Raw genomic sequence first — 21,675 nt, 5'->3', positions numbered from 1 at the left:
ATCGTTGTCTCTCGTCTTCTCTCCTTCCTTTATTTTTTTGTTTTCTCTTTCGCTCTTCCTCGCATTCCATCACTTATCTTTCTTCTCTCCTTCCATTTTCCCTCCTGTCTTTATTTTGGATCTGTCTTTTCTATGTTGTCCTTTCACACTATTTATTATGTTTTATTCCATGTTTCCATTTCCCCCATTCAATTCACTCCTCCTTTTATTTGTCATTTCTTTCTTTCATTTTTCTTCCATCTGCCTCATTTGCTAGTTCCCATAAGTCCCAGATTTCAGGTTCTGGAGCTCTCTCTCTCTCTGTCTCTCTCTTACTGTCTCTGTCTGTTTCTTTTTCCTTCTCTCTATCTGTCTCTCAGTCTTTTTCCCCTCCCTCTTTCTTTTTCTCTTTACCTCTGACTCTCTCTCTCTGTTTCTCGCCCCCCCCATCTCTCTTTCTTTCTCTCAGTCTGTCTCTCTTGGTCTCTCTATCTCTCTTTGTCTGTCTCTCACTCACACTTGTGTTCTCTCTCTCTCCCATTCAGTGAGCTGTTGATTAGAAGAAAACACCGCAGCACTTCGGAGCTCGTCATTGATTTAGACTTTATTCTCTAGAAGATACAGTACTAAAATAAACACAGGTTTAAAAAAAAAGGTCTTAAAAAAGTCATAAAGCATACATATATACTACATATTCATTACTGAACAGTCTACTGTCCAAAAAAAGGCACTAAATTCTGAAATAGGAGTTACAGGATTTAACTATCTGCAGTTTGATACAACAGTATTTGCGTCATATAATATTTATAGATTTATATATATTTTAATATATTCACATATTAAACACGGACAGACCGACGGGACACTCGAGCTCCTGATTTCCCGTGGAACAGAAACGGACGCCTGCTCGTCCACCCTGATCGCAGGATTTGGGTTGGGGTTTCCAGTTCCGTCTGGGTTCCTCTCCGGACATCACGGAAGAGTGGAGTGTGAACTAAACACAAAAACCACTAGACCTTTTTGACTGATCAGGAATAAAGGGATAACTTATCAGAGGTCAGATCCGGGTCAGACTTCAGCTGACCAGCGCTTGTCATGAAATAAATACTAAGTGCAGCGAAAGATCAGCTGAAGCTGACACAGACACACACACACACACAAAGGAAAGTGAACACTGAGCACTGATCGCTGGGAAAATTAAAGATTGTCAAATGCCGTTTTCTCGTTTCAGATTTGAACTCTAAAATGAACTACTTGAATTGAGGGTCTAAAAACTTTAGGGAGCTTTTCTTTTACTCCACAGGCAATGAGAAAACACTACACACTTACAGCAGGAGCGAAATAATCTCCTGAAATCCAGGATTCTGTCAAATAAACCTCAGCATGTCTCGTTTAGCCCTAACTGCTGAACTTTTCACATTTTATTCACGTTTTTAATGTTAATTTCTTTCAACTTTGGGAATATTCGAGTTCATTCAGTCTCGTTTTAAACGCTTAACCGAACGATGCCCCTTCACACGTTCACACCATCCCTTGATCAGCCAAAAACGTCACTTTATGGTCTTTTCATTCCTTAAGTCCACTCCGGTTCCTGATGTCCGGCTAAAACTTTTCCAATCCGTCTAAACGGAGACACCGACGTTAAATTGTTCTAATGGACTGTTATTTCCACACTCTCTGTACACACACTGAACATTCTCCTGCGATCATCATCCGGTCCAAGCGCTGAGCGATGAATCTACAGAGTCAGGCCCTGATTTACTGAAAGCTTTGCGTGTGTATTTAAATAAAAAAAAAAAAAATAATAAAAGCATGTTGCGGCTTTAAAATGAATTGAATAGCAAGTGTTGTTCGGTTAGCACCTAGAATGTGAGTTATTCAACCTGAAAGCCACAAGCAGATGAACAGGGTGTTAAATGGACACAACCGGACAGCATGTATTACATTCGCAGAATTATATCTTATATATGCATCTTTCTGGAAACTCTATCTTCTCCCTTCCACATACAGACACCCAGGACTGCCTAGTGTCGTCGTGATTGACAGGAGAGAGACAGTAAGCCCCTCCCACTCGTAGAGAACACGGATTAAAGGTATATAGTGACCTGAATATACGTCTAATTTGCGTCAATCGTTTGTAGTGTTGAACGGATATATATATATATATATATATATATATATGTGCGTAGTTTTGTACCTCTGAAACCACGCCCACTTTTATGTAAATCAGGGCCTAGAGTTAAACCCGACACTCTGCAGAGTTCAGTGCAGCACCCTGATACAGAATACTATGAGGTTACACATGGTACGATTAACAGCATTTGTCCGATTGCTTTTAAAGCAGCCTCAAGACGTGTAGCAGACCCTGGGCGAGTGATGGTGATGGTGATGAAGACATGATCATTGATAAGGCTCGTGTGATCTCAGGACTATTGAGGAGAGTCGAGTTTACAGGCAGCTGGACGGCGAGAGGCCACAACATCCAGCCAGGAGGTGATGAGCATCAGTATTTTACTTACAGAGGAGGAGACGGGGAGAGAGAGCGAAAGAGAGAGAAAGAGAGAGAGAGAGAGAAGAAGAGCAGGTAAACCATGTGAGGGAGTGACTCAGCCTTAAAAGGTGCATAAAAAGGTGCAAATCATCGAATGTGGTTCCTTCTGCTTTTCAGGCTTGTGTTAAAATATTTCTGGCCTGAAAATTAGCCCCGCCTCCAACATTCTTTTAGGGAAAAGGCGGGGCTAATAAAGGGGGCTAATAAAGGTTTCGATAAAGGGGGTGGAGTCAGTGCCGGGCAAATGAGAAATACGTCACTGCAACTGTAATGCAATCTGTAGCCACCAGAGGGCGCTGACAATAATAAACCGAACAGTTGAAGGAGCTGACCGGTAACTAACTTGTGATTTTAATAACCCATTTCGACCAATTAGTGCATTTCTACTTCACAGAACCTCTTTAAATATTACAATAAAGCGCTTTAGAAGGAAAGTCGACTCGGCTTTTTACCTTTTCCCAAATAGACAGCTTTGTTTGTTTATAAAGGCCTGAGGAATTGAACTAGCATGACTATCATGCATTTAAGAGTGTCAGTTTCCCACGAAGCTTTCACAGGAAGGAGGTTTACACAGCTTATATGTATTAACAGGATTAATTATATGCTTAATTTTCCCATAAATATTACATTCAGTTTTGACTATATGCTTAAAATTGCACTGAGTCGCAAAACTAGCGAGTTTTAAAGTCACGTGGCTTGACACCTCCTCACCCCAGCACCGTCTCCTCCTTTGGCAGATACAGTGTGTAAATGCGATGTTGTGTGAGAGAGTGTGTGTGTGTGTGTGTTTGTGGAAGAGTCCTCAGTCGTCATCGAGCACCTCAGCCTTGACGTCGTTGCCGCCCCTGCCCTGCTGCGACAGCGCCAGGATGGAGTGATTGACCGCCGCCATCTCCACCGCCAGGCTGATGGGGTCCTGATGCTCGCTCGCTCCCGTACTCTCGTCCTGGTGGGGGAGGGGCGACAAGACCAGGACACAGCCGTCAGTCTGAAGCCAATCAGCTCGATGCCCCGCCCCCACTGCTTGAGCCCAGCCCCGCCCCCATGGGATGCTCCAACCAACCAGAGAGCAAAGTTGGTACCTACAAATGCAAGAGTGGCCTTTTAGGGCGTTTTTTTCTTTTTCCACTGCACTTTTAAAGACAGGAAGCGGCCCAAACAGGAACCAACAGAACTTTAGAAAAGGGACAGGGGTTCTTGGTCATTCTGGACGTCAATCACAGAGCAGAGCTTCTTTGTGACATTGTTTAATCCGACATGCTAACAGCTTGGATTTAATTGTCTGATTAGTCGCTTTATCCAATCCTTTATTGTCCGAGCTCAAAATCCGAGGTTTCAAAGATTCTGGTACCATGTGCAGTGGAAAAAGTCACACTTCATCCATCATGAGGCCTTGAAAGCTCTAAAAGCTCCAGAGCTACATGGCAGTAATGTAGTGTCAGTAAAGCCTAAAAACCAAACCAGTCTAAAACCAAAGCCTCTGGCCACTGCTCTCTTATCACAAAACAATTCAAGAATTTGACCTTTAAAGTCGATGTTAAATCTAAAGACAGCTGGACAGTGGAGGCTGAAAAAGTTGGATCCTTACCGTCCCTAACCCTGGCTCAGCGCCCGGCTCGTTAAAGTCATTGCCGTCGATCTCGTCGCTGTTGGAGTGACCGCCTGGACTCTGCACGTCGAGCCCATGAGTCTCCAGGATTGCTGCTTCTTCGAAAAAAAACACAGCTTGCCATAACATATCAGAGGTCAGAGTGGACTCGCACGACGTCCAAGTGCACGTTTTATATCAATAACAAAAACACTGACCAGCTTTTCCCTACTACATAAACTAATGCATTGCCTTTTAAGGTAAAAAAAGGAGGCAGGGCTTATTAAAATTAAATAAATAACACCAGTCAAATCCACTTTTCTTAGGTATCTTAAAAATAATATATTTACTAATCTGAATCCTCCCCTTCAAGCAATTAAAGAAGGAATTCAAAATAATTAAATAATAATGAAGTAATATTTGCATTAAAAGAAGTTTCTATGCTGAGAGATTTTCTGTAAACCCCCACAGGGCTTCAACGTTACCTATATTGGCTCGTCTCTTTATCTCCTTTCGCCGGTTCGCAAACCAGTTGTACACTTTCAGAGACGTGACCCGCTCTAGATCAGAGAGCTTCTTCCCTAAACATGAAAACATTGCAGAGGTTCAGAAACGAACGGCTTTGGTCCGCATTTAGAGACACTGATAGGTGTCGCCTCACCTGGCTTTTGTATCACAGCATTACAGGCGTTGGCGATTTCCTCCCGCTTGGCCTCATCAGGATACTGGTTGTCGTTAAAGTAACTAAAGCAGCAGAATAATAATAATAATTATCACAATAATAATCATCATTATAAAAAATATGACAGGTGCAGTGAGTACTTGACATCATTCCCTGAGGTGAAACACCTGATTTGAGTCGTTAGCTAATTAATTAGGCTTTGAATTAGTCCAATCAGGAGTGTTACAGCAGAGAAACTCTCTGACTCTCACCTCTCCATGACAGCGAGACACTCTTTCCTCCAGGTGAAGCGACTGCCTCGGCGCAGACGGAAGCTCCCAGGGCTGCAGTTGATGGGCGGAGCGCTCTGGTGCCACTCTACGATGTCCTCCAGCGCCATGGGGGCGGGTCTCATGGCCAGAGTGGCCCCTGGGACGGGAAAAGCGACCGTGTTTCAGCTGTACAGCTCTCTGATCTCAGGTGAGCTTGTGTGGTTCTAAGGGTCTACAGGTGTATAGGACATACTGGTTGCTCTGGAATCATCTCCACCCTCACACTGTGGACATTCGTCTACTTTTACACTTGTTTTGCAAATGTGTTTTTGTTGGGGTGGGGGTGGGGGTGGGGGGTAGCTGGGGGTTCTCTAGGCTCTGCCCCTAATTGACCAAAGTTGGAATTATTTCATTAAATTTATATCTTTTGGGGGTCTGTATGGGTGGAGTCTGGCATTACCGGGCGTGGTTTTCTCCAACTGGTACCAGCGGTAGAAGGCTCTCTTCTTCTGCTCGCTCAGATCCGAACCCTGCTGCAGGAGCCAGTGGGAGATCCGACTCTGACTGATGCCTGTACAGCGCAACACAACACAGACGCCATTTTATCAAGCGTGGACGTTCTGACCAATATCTTGGCCTCTATGTGGAACTCATTTTTTAACTGATAAATGTTGCAGGGAGTGGCACAGAGAGGTGAGTGAACCTGTGACTTGAGCGACAACGGCTTGTGAAATTCTCCGGCTCCCTAAGAAGGCTTTGATCTCCTCTTTGATTATATTACTGTCCTTTCTAAAAACAGAGAAAGATGTCAAAGGTAGATGACCAAAATGCAATCTGGAATAATAGTAGTAATAATGTAATGTAATTTATTCTGAACTGAATGATGGTAGTGACCTCATGAGCTCTTCCACACGGTCATCGATGTCCACTTCCTCCTCAGCGGGCTCGAAGCCGAAGGCCCGAGCGGGTACTGCGTACTGACTGGGTGAAAGCTTCCCGTTGCTGACAGGCGCCAAGCCGTCACGGCCATTCTGAGCCGCCGGCGCCACCACGCCCATTGGCACGGTGATGGTGGGGGGTGGAGAGGTGTCATAGCTGGTCGGAGATGGGGACGGAGTTCCGCCGTGGAACACGGTCTGAGTGGCCACAGAGGCGGATGAAGACGAAGTAGGAGCGGTGCTGGACTGAGCGGCGGAACTGGAGCTACCGTGGCTGCTGACACCTCCTCCTCCTCCTCCTCTCGTCCCTCCAGCGTAGGAGTGGCGCGGGCCAAACTTCTGCACATGCTCGCGCTCCAGACGTTCCAACGTGTCCAGCGCGTGCAGGATCTCCTGCTTGGTCATGCCGCTCCCGCGCAGCCGCTGCAGCAAATCGATCTGCTCGATGGTAAAGCGAGGCTCGTCGGTGTAATGTGACATTCTGACCGAACACAAGGAGAGAGAGAGAGAGAGAGAGAGAGAGAGAGAGAGAGAGAGCAATGGAAATGAAGCATGGCGATGAATTACTATCCCTGATGTGCTAAAAACATACACAATGACACATCCGAGCAGTCTCGTCATACGCCCGTTGCTAAGCAACCAGGAAATACGGCCGCTGAGCATCAAGAGAGCAAATGAGCAAGGCTATCAATTCAGCTGGCCAGAACTCACGTATTTTACAGATCTGAACTCAGACGTGAATCAAGGTGATGGGGCTCATCTGGGGGAAAAAAACCTTTAAAGAAAACAGGAATCCTCTTGTCCAGTTCCAAAAGAAAGTCAGGAATTCAGTTTAAAAGGATATAAATCGGTCTGTTCATAAACACCAAGATCTTTTGGCGGACGTTGGCTGGTAATAAAAGCACAAAGCCGTGCGAGTGTTTGCGCTGGCTGGATTATTCTTTTCCGTCTGGTATCCGTTAGCAAAACAAATTCCTGATTGGAAATTCATGGAATATTATATGACTTTGTTCCATATGGAACACACATTGCATTGGCACTCGAAGGCATTAGTGCAAATGTGTGTGTGTGTGTGTGTGTGTTCCTGTATTTAGTCATTTGTGAGGACCAGATGGCAAGATGATTATAGAAATGTGTGATGATTTTGAGATTAGTTATTTTGTTCTGGTACATATTAAGAGAACGTGTGGCTTTTGTTTAAAAACAAAAAGAAAAGGAAAGCTCCAAGCACTTTTTGTGGAGGTTCTTTAAGGTTTAGCTACATTCCTATACCGTCAGTGGAATATAAAAGTGTGTGTGTGTGTGTGTGTGTAGCAGGCTGAGCTCAGCATTGAGAGAATTATTCTCAGATAAAATTCCAGCTCTGAGGCTCTTTTGTTAAAACTAGCTCAGCTATCTTGGACGGAATTCTTTCCCCCTTGGTGGTTTTTCCTTAAATTTATCTCCTCCCTCCCGGGCGCATGCTTCAGCTCGGCCTCTGCGCTGCGTAAAGGCCATTTAAAAATCCTGCAGGAATGCATGTATTATCCTTGCTTTCACCTCACAGAGCCTCCATATTTCACTGCACACGCTGGAGAATAAGAGCAGCAGCGACACTGAGCTTTACGTTCACAACACACACACACCCCAAGTCCTTATGTCTTTCTGTAACTCATGATTTAGGAATTAACTCAGATCTTCTGCAGATGTTCTGTAGCGTTAAATTTAATTACGGGAGCCATCCAAATGAAAACCTTCATTTCTTTTGCACTGTTTATTAAAGCAGGCGTCACAAAAGTGGACGCTTTTTCTACATAAATCATTTCTTTCTTTTAACCAGAGGCCGGATTCTTACAGGGAAAAAAATTCAATTTAATTCTAATTTATGCCTCACTTTATCTCACCCTTGTGAATAGAAACAGATAAAAACTATGGCTGTTCTTTAATAAATAACAAAATGCTGTTAGAAAATTGACCCTGATGACCAAAAAAAGAACGTGTCATTATCGGAAAATCAGTAACAGGAAGTCAGCCTTAACTCTTAACTCTTGTCTACTTCCTTATATGGTATTCAGGGGCATTTCATTTTCAATGCAAATCCACTCTAATTAAAATGCAGCACTGATTTTGAATGAAGGAATGATTTTTCTGAGCGAGAGATATTTGGTGCAAATGAATCCATCAGAGAGGAATTTTTATTACAGCTTTGCTTATGTTGGTTGTACCTGGATGCTGCTAGTAATGGACTCCAACTTTATACAACTGGTTTAATAGAGGAGGAAGTAAGCGGAATAGGTGAGTGTGTGTGTGCTTTTAAAGACAGTGTGAACTGCAGACTCTGCGAAAGGAAGCATGTGGTGCTCAGTGCTCGCAGAAGTGAACTGCTCTCGCACATCACAGGCTCGTGTCCCAAATCCCAGCACCTTGAGCTCGTGTTTATCGCCTGTTCTCACTGATACGGCTCTGTGCTCTCTGTTAAAGGTAGTGTTTATGATTCTTGGTGTCTAGGTGCTGTACTTGGTATCTCCTGTTGATATTTTGCAGTTCTCTCATTAATCCTGAAATACGTCCAGTTTAGTATCTGATGCTACCTCGGATCAGACGGTGGCATCTGAGAAATGACTTTTTATGAGTACATGCATAAATCATCACATGAGCAGCGTCTGACTGATCCCCGTCACCGATATATTGGTATCAATATCAGGTATTTGATCCATGCTCGATTCCAGAATCAGTCTTAACGCATCCCTGATTGAAGATCAGCATCTTGTACGACTCAGATGCAATCAACAATTCCTCCTCAAACGCACACATTCACACACCCAGGCTGCGTCCCAAACACCACACTGCACCCTTCAAGTGCACTCCACGTCCAGTGGGCTCGGGAATCCAGGGTTTATTTAGGATTCAGCACAGGACGCAGAACCGCACTCGGACCTGATCATGGACCTCAGAGTTAAAACCTGGTGAAAGCACCTCCCGCATGGTGGACTGATCAGGATCAACTAATCCTGATATCTGCCGAGTTTAGCGGCGGGGTTAGACAGATCTGTAATGTGTCCATGCAATAATAATAATAATAATAATAATAATAATAATAATAATCACAGCTCCTCGCGCACGCATGCACGCAGTGTTTATGTCCCGTTTCTCTGCACCCTGGTGGGTTGGTGGTTTTCAGATCACACCAGAAGAAGAAGAGAAAGAGGAAATCACGGGTGCATGCAGTGTTGTTCCTGCAGCTCCAGGATCGCACAGAGGATCTGCTCTTACCTTCAGCTGGGCCTCCGTCCACCATAACATTTAATTTATTTAGCAGTAATTTTGGTCCCGGAACAAAACGCGTCGTTAAAGTCCCTGTGTCACCAAACACAGCGCGACATGTCCGTCAGCCTCCCTCCGAGTCTCTCTCTCCCTCTCTCTACCCTCCTCTTCAATCATCAAACCCGCAGCTCACAGCAAAATATCATTTGCCTTTGTGTGACTGACAGAAGCCATATTGATATGAACAGTAGAGCTGCGCGCGGGGTATCATGGGAGATGTAGTTCCGCCCGGAAATCCTGGACTACAAGCAGACGCATGCATGGGCAGACAGACAGATAGATGAGCATCTTTGCATGCTCTTTTGTGTGTGTGTTTCCTAAAATTGCGACACATTTATTTATTTGTATTTAAAAATGTATTATTATTATTATTATTATTATTATTATTATTATTATACAATAAATATTTAGTAGTGTTTTGTGATATAACTCTGAAAGAGATGTTTTTCCTGTTTCTTACTCTCTGAATCTATTCACTAACAAGACTGGGATTTTTGAGTTAAGTATAATGTAGTGTAGAGTAGTGTAGTTGTGTGGGTGTAAACGGACACACTGGCGCCCTCTAGTGTCTTCTCGTGTTATTATCACTCCTGTCCTGCATAATTTGTTATTTCTTACTAAGTAATTAATTATGAGTAGGTAATTAATAAAAATTAAGTATACAGAACAAATCTCAGTAACTATTACATCACTGATAGCACACACACACACACACACACCAATCAGGTATAACATTGTGAGCAGTGACCGGTGGAGTGAATAAGACTGATGATCTCCTCATCATGGTACCTGTTAGTGGGTGGGATATATTAGGCAGCAAGTCAACATTTTGTCCTCAAAGTTGATGTTTAGAAGCAGGAAAAATGGAGTAGAAAAAGCTAGACCACTGGATCAGAGCGGCAACAATAGGCACGTGAGCATCAGAACTGGACCACGGAGCAATGAAAGACGGTGGCCTGGTCTGATGAATCACGTTTTCTTTTGCATCCATGTGGATGGCTGGGTGTGTGTGCGTCTCTTACCTGGGGAACACATGGCACCAGGATGCACTATGGGAAGAAGGCGAAGCCGGTGGAGGCAGTGTCCTGCTTTGGTCAATGTTCTGCTGGGAAACCTTGGGTCCTGCCATCCATGTGAATGTTACTTTTACATGTACCACCTACCTAAGCATTGCTGCAGACCTTTCATGGAAACGGTATTCCCTGATGGCTGTGGCCTCTTTCAGCAGGATAATGCACCGTGCCACAAAGCAGAAATGGTTCAGGAATGGTTTGAACCCAACAACCAGTTTGAGGTGTTGACCCAGCCTCCAAATTCCAATCCAATCCAGCATCTGTGGGACGTGCTGGACAAACACGTCTGATCCATGGAGGCCCTACCTCACAATTTAGAGGACTTGGGTTTTTGGGTTTTAGGGTTTTAGGGTTTTAGAGGATTTAGGATCTGCTGCTAACATCTTGGTACCAGATAAAATGCGATAAATTTTAGGTTGCTCTGGATAAGGTCTGTCACATGCTGGAAATGTAAATATGACATACACAGTGGGAGTATGAGTATCTAAATTCTAGATTTAAATTATTATTTTTTGACAAATAGTTATTTGTTCTATTATAAATAAATAGGCATTAATAGAATAACTGAATAAAATGTATTGTTTACTAGTGTGTGTGTTCTTTGACAGTTTTGACCATGTGGCCAACATTTCCACTCAGAAAACACTCACTCCCTTTCAGTAAACACTTTATTCTGGTCAGGGTCCCGGTGGATCCGAGGAATCTGTCTGGAATGCTGTGTGTGAGATGGGAATACACACTGGCAATTCCACACACTGGACGAGACACCAGTCCATTACAGATGAGGTGAACTATACTTTTTTTATCTCCTTTTTCCCTTTGTACAGCTTTTATGGACTAAAGAAATAAATACATGAATTAAAATAAAATAAAATGAAAGTTTAATCTCTTTTTGAGTATTAAAAGCACACGCTCGCTCGTCTGGTCAGCTTTGGATTGGAAGTCAGCAGATTTTTTCATCATGACAAGCAGCTGGACAATGAATGCAGTTTGTGCAGATGATGATTAATTACAGCTAAAAGCTCTAATGCAGTATAATAACACACATATGATTGCTATTTAAATAAAACCTGTCTACACACACACACACACACACACACACACACGGTTTCAGACGTCTCAGTGGGATGAGATTCTACATTTCATTTCTTTTCCTTCCCAGAGGGTCAGGGTGATGCTCTGTAACCTGTTATATATATTAACTTTCTTTTTCTTTCTTTCTTTCTTTCTTTCTTTCTTTCTTTCTTTCTTTCTTTCTTTCTTTCTTTCTTTCCTTCCATTCATCCATCCATGCAATCCATCCATCCATCCATTTATGTGATCCATTCATCCATCCATCCATCCATGTGATTTCATCCATCCATCCATCCATCATCCATCCATGTGATCCATTAATCCATCCATGTGATCCATACATGTGATCCATCCATCCATCTATGTAATCCATCCATCCATCCATCCATCCATCCATGTGATCCATCCATCTATCCATGTGATCCATTAATCCATCCATCCATTCATGTGATTCATCCATCCATCCATCCATGTGATCCATCCATCCATCTATGTGATCAATCCATCCATCCATCCATGTGATCCATCCATCTATCCATCCATCCATGTGATCCATCCATCCATCTATGTGATCCATCCATCCATCCATCCATCCATCCATGTGATCCATCCATCCATGTGATCAATCCATCCATCCATCCATCCATCCATTTGATCAATCCATCAAATGGATCCATCCATCCATCCATCCCTCCATACATCCATGTGATCCATCCATCCATCCATCCATCCATCCATCCATCCATCCATCCATCCGTCCATGTGATCCATCTATCCACCCATCCATCCATGATTAAGCTAAAAGAGTAAAATACTGTTTGGTCCTTTATGTCTGAGAGTGTAGCGTCCGTATGCGTGTGTTTCAGCTACAAAATGTACCTTTAAAAAACCTAAAATCATTTTAAAGCATGAAAATAAAACAAGAGTTCCACATGAGCAGCGAGGAAGAGTCTAGCTAGCAGTTGCTTCAGTATCAACTATGTGGCACATTTTCCTGTAAAGTTTCTTATATTTTATTAGATGTTTATATATTAATTGCAGAATATTTTAATGGAAAAAGTAAACAGCATGATTTCCTAAGATCACCTTTTCTAACTGTGTTATCATTTAATTTTTAACGTGTGTATGTAGATGAACTCTGTGAGAAATCGATGAGAACTTGTCTGTAACCGCAGCAGCTGTACTGGAGGCAGGAGGAATAATTGCAGATTATTGATTTCAAATAAATCAGCTGTAAAGAGCTGTGTCTCAAATGGTGTACCGTTCTCCGTACACTGAAGTGCTGAGGACGTGGTACTGATTTGTGTAGATATACTGAAAACTGTTCTACACAGAAAACTGCCACAGATTTATACTCCAACATACCCAGATTCCCACTGCGACATGCACTGGGTTTTTGTTTCCGCTCTAGTCCTTTCTCTGCTCCTGTCCTGTCACTGGCTTGTTACCTGATTATGTCCACCTGTTTTTTGTTAGTTCATGATTACATTGTCCATGTTTCATTTCATTACAAAGCTTTATCTTGAAATCATGTGTGTGTGTGTGTTAGGTCACGGTGTTTTTGCCAGACGTCATCTTTTAATGGCATTCCAATACACAAGAACAAAAAAAAGAGTTAACATATCCCTAAAAATTCTTCTTTATTCTCTCCAAAAATGGTCAGTTAATGAATTGCCACCGAGAACACTTGTTTTCTGAGTTTTTGGACTTTCTGGTTCTGACCTGGCTTACCTGTGCTATTAACTACAATAATGTTTCTAGAACTCTTTCTGAATTTATATGGTTTGAATTTTGCTCCTGAATTGCATACAAACTTTATTGATATTAGTGTTCTCTGTCTACTCCCCTTCTTGGTCTTGCTTACCAAGCGCAAAAACATTGTACACTTGATTTTCAGGTACTTCCACATCTGACGGCAAGCACACTAATCTAACCTTAAGTATGCAGAGTACACCATTTGAGATCCAAGTTTCAGCAAAGCATGCACTCTGATATTAAAATAGCTTCATCTGGATAAATTAGCTGAACTAGACTCCAAAAATATCATGTAGCCTACTTTACAGAGAAGACGCGATTTTTATATCTAAACAACTTTCTGATTCAGCAAAGAGTTCATCAAGTTTAGAGATATCTTCTAAAGCACTCCTGAGCTTATGTACCACTTTAGGAGACATAGAGAGCAAGATAGAAGCAGCAGTATACTTGTAGATACAGAGCTGAGCAAATGGGTACAGGATGGATGGCCTTAGACTTCTTTGGGTTGTTTTGTGGAGATTTATCTGTCTACACTTGTCTCAGCTAGTCTGTTGTTCATGATTCCCAGAGCTCCGACTCCTCCAGAGAATTCATCGTGCCGGTTGACGGAGCCGGGCGGTCGAGGGTATCCGTTGGCCGTCTCGGACAGCTGTTTCTGCATGATGGCCAAGTTGACCTTATTAGCAGCCAGAAAGTCTCTCATGGAGATCATCTCCCCAGACATCCTGCGGCCGTCCGTTTCGCTCTCATTAACGGCGTCCGTGTCTATGGAGATGTTCCGGACTCTGGTACGGAAGTGGCCGGGCATTATAGCGTTCCTTCCCGGACGCAGGTTCCTTCCCGGGCAGTGGCGGCATGGTATCTCGAGCTTCTTCAGAAGCCAGTTGAGAACCTGCTTGATGACGATGGATATGACATTGAAGAGTGAGTAGATGCAACAAGCCCCCATGAGGATGAAGATAAAGTTGCCCAGGCTGTAGAGAGTCTGGTTGTCGTAGGCAGCGCGCTGGCCGCTCACCATGTCCCCGAATCCTATAGTGCTGAACGCTACGAAGCAGAAGTACAGAGAGTCCAGATAACCCCAGCCCTCCATCGAGGAATACATTGCAGAGGCGCAGCACGATATAATGACGGCTGCCACGCAGAGAATGAGCATCACGCAGTACACAGACGGCTTCCATCCTGCCAGACTGTCCTCGCCGTGCTGCCTCGCGTGGCCCGCCTCATGCCTGCTGTCGTGAGGCAGTACGCCTTTCCTCCGATGTTGGGCTTCGTGGCATGACTTCAGCACAAATGCAAGCACGGTTATAATTCTCTCCAAAAACAGGTTGAAAAACAGGATGGTGGCAGCACAGCCGATCAGTCCGTAAAAAATCAGGAAGATTTTTCCACCCACCGTGGCCGGCGTGGTCATCCCAAACCCTGCGTACAACAGAGGAAGAAGAAGACTTAGTTCATAGATGTCTCTTTAGCGATAAGACTCTTTATTGCCATGAGGAACATTTGATTCAGTTTCAGCACTAATCATTATTCTACTCCTTTGGACAGTAAAATGATCAGTTTTTTACAATTTTAAAATAGATAAATATACCAAAGCAGTCTATAGAGCAATGCTATAGAAGAACTGTTCAGTATTTGGGCTCTTTAGGCATTTAATTTTGGTTAAACTGAATATTTACACCCTACAAAGCAAGATTTATGATGGAAGAACCATACATAAAGGTTTCCGTCAGAGGCATCACACAACATTTTGACACTGTTTAAGAGTTTTAAAAATCTATGAAAATTACAGAAATGCAATCAGTGTTCATAATCCTTTACACTCTGTATGTTAATATACAATATATTAGTAATAACATATGATGGAATGTAAATACACACCAGATCAAAGTCACTGTAACTAATATGATCATAAGTTAGGGAAATTAAGACATTAATACACAAACAGCGAAACCCTATGAGACATTATCATGCACACTAACGGCTAATTCAATGTTGTAATGATTCATTCTAATCTCTGTGAACTGCTTATAACCACGTCTCGCTCACACAGTGTGTATATGAAGCCTTCAAACTGCTTTTCAATATAATTTGCCATAATACTCTCAAGAGCATTTAGACTTATACGTTTAATAAAGTGTATACACATGCAGTATAATCACTCATATTATAGCAGAGAAAAGCCTCAAGAGTCCGGATTAAACAGGACTGAAGTGCCCTGTGTTCTACCATGTGCATTATTTTCAATAATTACAGGCTAAATAATGAAGTGAACTGAGAAGTGAGCAAAATATCCAGAGACCATTTAACTCCCACGCTATTTCTGTAGCTGTAGCTTCTGCTTGTCACATTGATGTATAATAATTTTTGACCTGGTAATGTTGATATATCTTCATGCACAGTTATTACATTATTACCGTTTCGAGTAAAGATATAGGCCCAACGGTACACTACATGATGCTTTCTAGGTAAAAAGTACATGTACAAAGTGTGCATACTTGATGGAACCACTCCAGCGACAAGGGAATGGTGCAGTACCTTTTTGTGCAGATGGACCATCATAAACATCAACTCCGGATTATCCCCCACAATAAAGATAAACTCAATTCTGATGCCTTAGACTTACCGATAGTGGACACAACAGTACCCACAAAGTAGAAAGCTCCTTGGAAATCCCAGCGAGCCCTGGGTCGGTCCACACGGATGCCAGCCCCGGTGGCCTCTTCGTAGGCTCTGAGGAACCCCTCGAGCTCCTTGCGGCTGACGTTGTGCTTGCGGCTGAAGAGGTCGAAGCTGCGCGCCCAGCGGCCCTTGGCCTGCTCCTCCTCCGGCCGCTCGAGCGCGGAGAACACGGCGGCGCCGCACACCAGGTAAAACAGGATGAGGAGCGCCAGCATGGCGAAGCGCGCCGTGTCCTCGCTTGCAGAGCCCAGACCCAAACAGCAGCACGAGCCTCGACATGCCATCATGTTCCCACAGAGAACAGAACAATGCACCGCATCTTAAACTGTCCCCGAGTCCGTGCGCAAACACCCCAAACCTCCTGCTCACACATCGCCGTCCGACTTTTGCCAAACAAAAGTGTTTTATTAACCTATGAAAGAGAAAGCGCCAGAGTTCCCATTCAGATACGCACCGGAAAGTTCCACATCCTCTTCAGTCATAATGCGCTCTCTGAACATCTTCCATACAACAAAAATCCTCCTAAACAAATCACACTCACAGTAAAATGTATTTCTATAAAATAAACACTATAAAAAAAAGCTTCCTGATACCTCTCATGCCCACAATCACATCGCTTCTGGTTTTCTTTTGCAATAACAAATGCATTTCACTGAATAAAAGTGTCACAGGTGGTGTCTACTATCCGAATGCATCCTCCTGACATCAAGGTTGGTGTGTATCTTCAAACAAAAATGTGTTTCGAAGCACATCAAATTGTCTTCGCAGGATCTTCACGCAGAGCTTTCTCATTAGATCAGGATGAAGGCTGTGCGTTCATCACCACACGCGGCTCAGTCTGTGCAAGAAAACGCAGTCCGATCACGCGTTAAAGTCTGCAGAGTTTCTTCTCAGGTTTCAATCACAACGAAATAGAAGAAAAGGAGAAAAAGAAGAAAAAGAAGAAAATTTTTACATATCCAGGGACGTGTTTAAAACTACATAAAATATATGCCACAGAATGAAACTCATCACGCCTTTATCATCGCCTGTCCACGCGCGTCTTCCTCACTCCGAGAAAATTCATTTTTAGAGACATGTAATCCAGTCGTGTCCTCCTTAGACACAGTCTGTATTTGCGATCAAATGCATTTAAGTGCAAAAGGTAAAAAACCAAAAACATTTCTCAGAGCCACAGAAGTGTCATACTGATATTAAGGACGCACCGCGTAAATTTACAAAGGAAACGCGCCAGAGTCACGGGATTCGCGCGCAAAAGACTGGAATGATCTCTGTAATGAGACTTTGATGATGATTTTATATGAGCAATAAAGACAAACCCATTTCACAAAAAACAAGAAGAAGAAGAAGAAGAAGAAGAAGAAGAAACAAACGCACTGCAGACGTGAAGACGGTGTGTTTCTTCCATGTAATGGCAGCAAATCTCCACGGAGCTTCAGGATTTTAAAGCGTTACTGATGTTGGTGCGCACAAGTTTTTATGATGGCACCGCACCCGCGAGAGAGAGAGAGAGAGAGAGAGCGAGATGATGATGATGATAATGCTGGAGGCGGGATCTTTCTTAATAACCCTGAAACTTTGTTGATCAAAAATATTTGGACACAGTAATATTAAATAATAATAACACAAAGTGATATGCTGAATCAGTTGTGTTTCAGCTCCAGACTGTTTGTCATCTAGATTTCGCTCTCAGTGATGTAAGAGCATTGCGTAAGGCATAGTGACCGAAAGTCCCCGCGACCCCCCCCCCCCCCACGGAGCATCGCAAATGGAATGATCCGCTTTCCAGAACAACGTCAATTACTGCGCGAGCGGCGGCGCGTAAAACAATTCAAAACTCTGACCGCTTGGGATTTACTCCCCGCTAATTTGACTAATTTGGGTTAATTGTCCAGTTTTAAAGTACATTTCTCAAAAAGATGGTGTTTGGAAAATGTGTTGCTTAATGACCTGGGATGCGGACCTGAAAGGGAACAGGCACGACGCTACTGTACATCAAGGTAAGTTTTCTGGAAGTTTCCACTGCACGTGACGGGGAAAAATAGTCTGAGGTAAAAAAATAAATCGGTTTCTGAGCACATTTTACTGTCATTTATAAATGAGTTGAATCTCAGAAAATGATATTTGGGTATAACTATTTGGAATTCTTATCAATTTCCAATAGCCTTTTAAATTAAAACTATACTTTAGCTTGATAGCTAGCGTTAGCCTGCTGACAGCAGACAACAAAGTGCATCAGATCTGAGGGAAAAATGTGAGTGAAGCTGGCTTCATAATGAACTAAAATAATATATATATATATATATATATATATATATATATATATATATATATATATATAAAAGTTTTCACAGTGACACTAGCCAATTATTTCACTAGCCTGTGATCTCATGTATGTGGAAGAGGGTAGATAGCGCTTTCCAGCTAGTGTGTTACACTGCCCTGTGGGGCAGCAGGAGCAGCAGTTTGACCTGTCATTTCACGGGTCTCAATAGAACGTGTTAGCCACGTGTTAGTCCTCACTCTAGCTATTTTGTAAATAAATTGTCCAAGATGAAAATTCTCTCTCTCTCTCTCTCTCTCTCTCTCTCTCTCTCTCCCTCTCTCTCTCTCTCTCTCTCTGACACTCTAACTCGGACAGACATGTTGTTCTGAATACAGTCTAGTGCCCGCACAAAGAGTCAGTGAAGTTTTCTACTGAATGTAATTATGTTTTCAATGTTCCATTGTATTGTTTACATAAGAGCATTTCTCAGCCTCAGAGTGACCCCTGATGTCCGCTGTATTATCTCAAAAATGTCAAGCGTCTGGGAATGGATGCTGGATGTAAGATAGGAATAATTCATAGACTTACTTAACTACAATAATCTGTAAATAAAGCTATAGCACAATGTGACATTTAGCATTTTCAGTACGTCTGTACAGGTCAGGCCCAGTCGTGGATTACTTCCTGTTTGCTGCAGCCTTTGTTCATTGTACCTCTTCATATTGTTGACCATCCTTGTGGTGACACTCCCGCAGTGTGTTTCTGCTCCTCGGTGTCCTTTTTCTTTCTTAAGAAAGCACTGAACAGTTGATTTTGACACATCTAATGGTCAGTCGATTTAGTTTGCTATTCCAGCCCTCATAATGATCTCCTTTAGTGGAGTTGATGCTTTTTTCGATCCTTGTGAGAGATAAAAACAGACTCCGGATGTAAAGAAGACAGAGATACGACCATGGACCTTTCATTAGCCCTTTTGTGAGTTAATTGATGATACGGTGCTGCACTAAGGAGTCATGTAGATGATTGTATGGTCCTTGTCAGATGATAGTCAGGGTAATAATAAACAACAGAGCAGTGTTGTTGCTGATTGTGTTGACAGGAAGATAGGGTATGGCTGTGAGATATGGTGATACATATTGGAGGTCGATAAAAAAATATCTGATGATGGATATTTTCCTTTATCCTCTACATCATCACTATAAAAAACACAACTTTTAGGCAGCAGTAAAGCCAGAGCTATCATCTACTAAGCAAAACAAACATGGAGGAACATCGCACAGAGCCAAACTCTACACAGCTTACCTGACAAGACGCTGAAAAGAATCTATTATTTAATTCTTCTATTTATTTAAAGTTTTTCTTGTTCCCATTTCTGACAGTGCTGTTCAATGTCACTTCCACATAAAAGCTGAAAAGGAAAAAAAGTGCCTTTCATGGTTGTTTAGTGCACAACATTTAGTGCACAAAAAACATCCATAAATGCACAGAATTATTGTGTGTTATAAGATTTTCCCCAGCCCCTGGGTGGGGTTTTGGCAGAATTGTTTGAAAGAAGGGCAGAGTTTGGTGGACAGGGGTGGGGTTTGGGTTTATAGGGATAATGGGGTCTATGTAAATGGGCTGTAAATGGGGTGGGGTTTGTCTGTTTGTGCTGATATGTGCAGGGTTTGGCTGTTTGGCTTGACAGATGTCGTCTGGTTTAGATAAGCATTTTCCATGATGCTAGGTTGGTAGATCCAATCAGCTGGAGTACGAAATCCAAACCACTAAATCTGAACAGTTTATACCCCGAATCACAGCCTGAGACATTCACTGTGTGTGTCATCGGGAGCTTGATGTGGAGAGAAGTACAGAAAAATAAAAATAAAACAGTCTGCCATATTCTGACATGTTTTCGTGTCTAAACAATTTTTGTCCACTTGATTTATTCTTTAAGAGTGGACTTGTGTTTCATGTTGAGTCCTGTTCCTGTAATCACACCAAAACGTAGTGCACACTTCAGGGTTTTCTCTGATTAACAGCAGTTTAATCAGTTGTGTATTTCAACAATATGCGTGTTTTACCATCACATCTGCAGTTATTTGCACCAACAGCTTGGTACATTTGGTTAAAAGTGAAATGGAAGGTACTTCCTGTTCCTAGTTAGGAAAGAGAGGATATGATGTTTGTAGAAAACGACAAAACACAGGTTATGACTTGCTTTTCTGAAATTATTAGCATTATTATTTATGCAGGGGCAGCATGGTGGCTTAGTGGTTATCACTGTTGCCTCGCAGCAAGAAGGTCCGGCGGGGGCCTTTCTGTGTGGAGTTTGCACATTCTCCCCGTGTCTGCGTGGGTTTACTCTGGATACTCTGGTTTCCTCCCACAGTCCAAAAAACATGTCCATTAGGTTGATTGGTAATTCTAAATTGCCCATAGGAGTGAGCCCCTGCCTTTTGCCCAATGTGTGCTGCAGCCCGTGACCCTAATTAGGAATAAAGTGGGTATAGAAAATGGATGGATGGATTATTTATGCACTCCAGAAACAGTGAACTAAACACAGTCAGAGGTTTTTTTTTAATTCTTTATTACAGTTTTCTTTTGCTGTCAAGGAAATTAGGAAAAAATGGGTAATCAAGTGTTCCATCAAATCTTTGTAGTTAAGGATCATCATCCAGTCCCCAAACGAGTGTTTTATTAAAGATGAGTGCTCTTGTGTGGTGAAGCAGTTGCCATTAGGATGTGAGTTTCTGCAAGTGTCTGACGTTTTTATTCAAATAAACATTTCTCATTTCACTTAGACCTACTTCTTGGCATTAATACAAATGCATTACAATACAAATTCTTTTGGTTGCCATAGTGGACATGGCACAGGTCATGTAATCCAGCAGGTACAATGTTGCCAGTGTGATAGATTTTACTCTCCGAACTAATTTCACTAATTTAACTAACTCTCCAATCTCATTTCAAATCGAATCATTGGAATTGAATGTAATCAGTTTAAATTCTCTACAGGAATATTTCTGCTGCAGTGGGAACTAACAGTGAATCATCTCTCTCCACCTATCCCTATCGTCTGCATCCTCAACACTTTCACCCACTAGCTTCATATCCTCATTTATTACATCCATATACCTCCTCTTTGGCCTTCCTCTTTGCCTCCTGCCTGGCAGCTCCATGTCCAACATTCTCCTACTGATATACTCACTCTCCCTCCTCTGGACATGTCCAAACCATCTTAATCTGTCCTCCCTAACTTTGTCCCCCAAACGTCCAACATGAGCTGTCCCTCTGATGTACTCGTTCCTAATCCTGTCCAACCGTGTCCCTCCCAAAGAGAACCTCAACATCTTCAGCTCTGCTACCCTCCAGCTCTGACTCCTGTCTCTTCCTCAGTCTCTAAACCATACAGCATGGCCGGTCTCACCACTGTCTTGTACACCAGCCTAATGTTTAGATTATGTTCATAAAATGAATAAATGAGTATACTGAGACATTATGGGAGCGTTGATTGGTGTGGTAGTTAAATGTGTCCCTGGATGCAAACGGTT

General features: G+C 42.6%; 2 protein-coding genes across 8 annotated transcripts; both read right to left on the bottom strand.

Moving 5' to 3' along the window:
• Positions 1 to 565: 565 nt before the first annotated feature.
• hmbox1a (homeobox containing 1a) lies at positions 566 to 9,490 on the bottom strand. 6 transcript variants are annotated; one of them, XM_058398232.1, is made up of 9 exons: positions 9,242 to 9,489; positions 5,946 to 6,470; positions 5,755 to 5,840; positions 5,512 to 5,622; positions 5,052 to 5,208; positions 4,780 to 4,862; positions 4,604 to 4,699; positions 4,119 to 4,237; positions 566 to 3,476 (listed from the first exon to the last, which is right to left on the bottom strand). In XM_058398232.1, exons 2-9 carry the CDS (start codon positions 6,467 to 6,469, stop codon positions 3,333 to 3,335), a joined length of 1,320 nt encoding a protein of 439 aa, XP_058254215.1. In that variant the 5' UTR covers position 6,470; positions 9,242 to 9,489; the 3' UTR covers positions 566 to 3,332. The 6 variants fall into 6 exon arrangements, with proteins under 6 accessions (XP_058254215.1, XP_058254216.1, XP_058254217.1 ...); XM_058398233.1 differs by having other exon boundaries at positions 4,119 to 4,234; XM_058398234.1 differs by having other exon boundaries at positions 4,119 to 4,231; positions 9,242 to 9,488.
• A 2,698-nt stretch (positions 9,491 to 12,188) lies between these two features.
• kcnk13a (potassium channel, subfamily K, member 13a) lies at positions 12,189 to 17,506 on the bottom strand. Of its 2 annotated transcripts, XM_058398239.1 has the most exons (3): positions 16,470 to 17,506; positions 15,821 to 16,288; positions 12,189 to 14,616 (listed from the first exon to the last, which is right to left on the bottom strand). In XM_058398239.1, exons 2-3 carry the CDS (start codon positions 16,161 to 16,163, stop codon positions 13,715 to 13,717), a joined length of 1,245 nt encoding a protein of 414 aa, XP_058254222.1. In that variant the 5' UTR covers positions 16,164 to 16,288; positions 16,470 to 17,506; the 3' UTR covers positions 12,189 to 13,714. The 2 variants fall into 2 exon arrangements, with proteins under 2 accessions (XP_058254222.1, XP_058254221.1); XM_058398238.1 differs by having other exon boundaries at positions 15,821 to 17,506.
• Positions 17,507 to 21,675: the final 4,169 nt, after the last annotated feature.

Source organism: Hemibagrus wyckioides, linkage group LG09 (assembly GCF_019097595.1).
Source record: "Hemibagrus wyckioides isolate EC202008001 linkage group LG09, SWU_Hwy_1.0, whole genome shotgun sequence".
Taxonomy (NCBI): Eukaryota; Metazoa; Chordata; class Actinopteri; order Siluriformes; family Bagridae; genus Hemibagrus; species Hemibagrus wyckioides.
This window is presented reverse-complemented; position numbering and strand designations above follow the sequence as displayed.

What these genes read in the sequence shown, in the direction of transcription:
- hmbox1a (XM_058398232.1), bottom strand. Translation starts at nt 6,469, where the DNA reads ATGTCACATTACACCGACGAGCCTCGCTTTACCATCGAGCAGATCGAT. An exon ending in CGTTGTCGCTCAAGTCACAG is followed by an intron (nt 5,623 to 5,754) that starts GTTCACTCACCT and finishes TGCGCTGTACAG; the next exon opens with GCATCAGTCAGAGTCGGATC. An exon ending in AAAGAGACGAGCCAATATAG is followed by an intron (nt 4,238 to 4,603) that starts GTAACGTTGAAG and finishes TTTTTTTCGAAG; the next exon opens with AAGCAGCAATCCTGGAGACT.
- kcnk13a (XM_058398238.1), bottom strand. Translation starts at nt 16,163, where the DNA reads ATGATGGCATGTCGAGGCTCGTGCTGCTGTTTGGGTCTGGGCTCTGCA. An exon ending in TACTGTTGTGTCCACTATCG is followed by an intron (nt 14,617 to 15,820) that starts GTAAGTCTAAGG and finishes TGTTGTACGCAG; the next exon opens with GGTTTGGGATGACCACGCCG.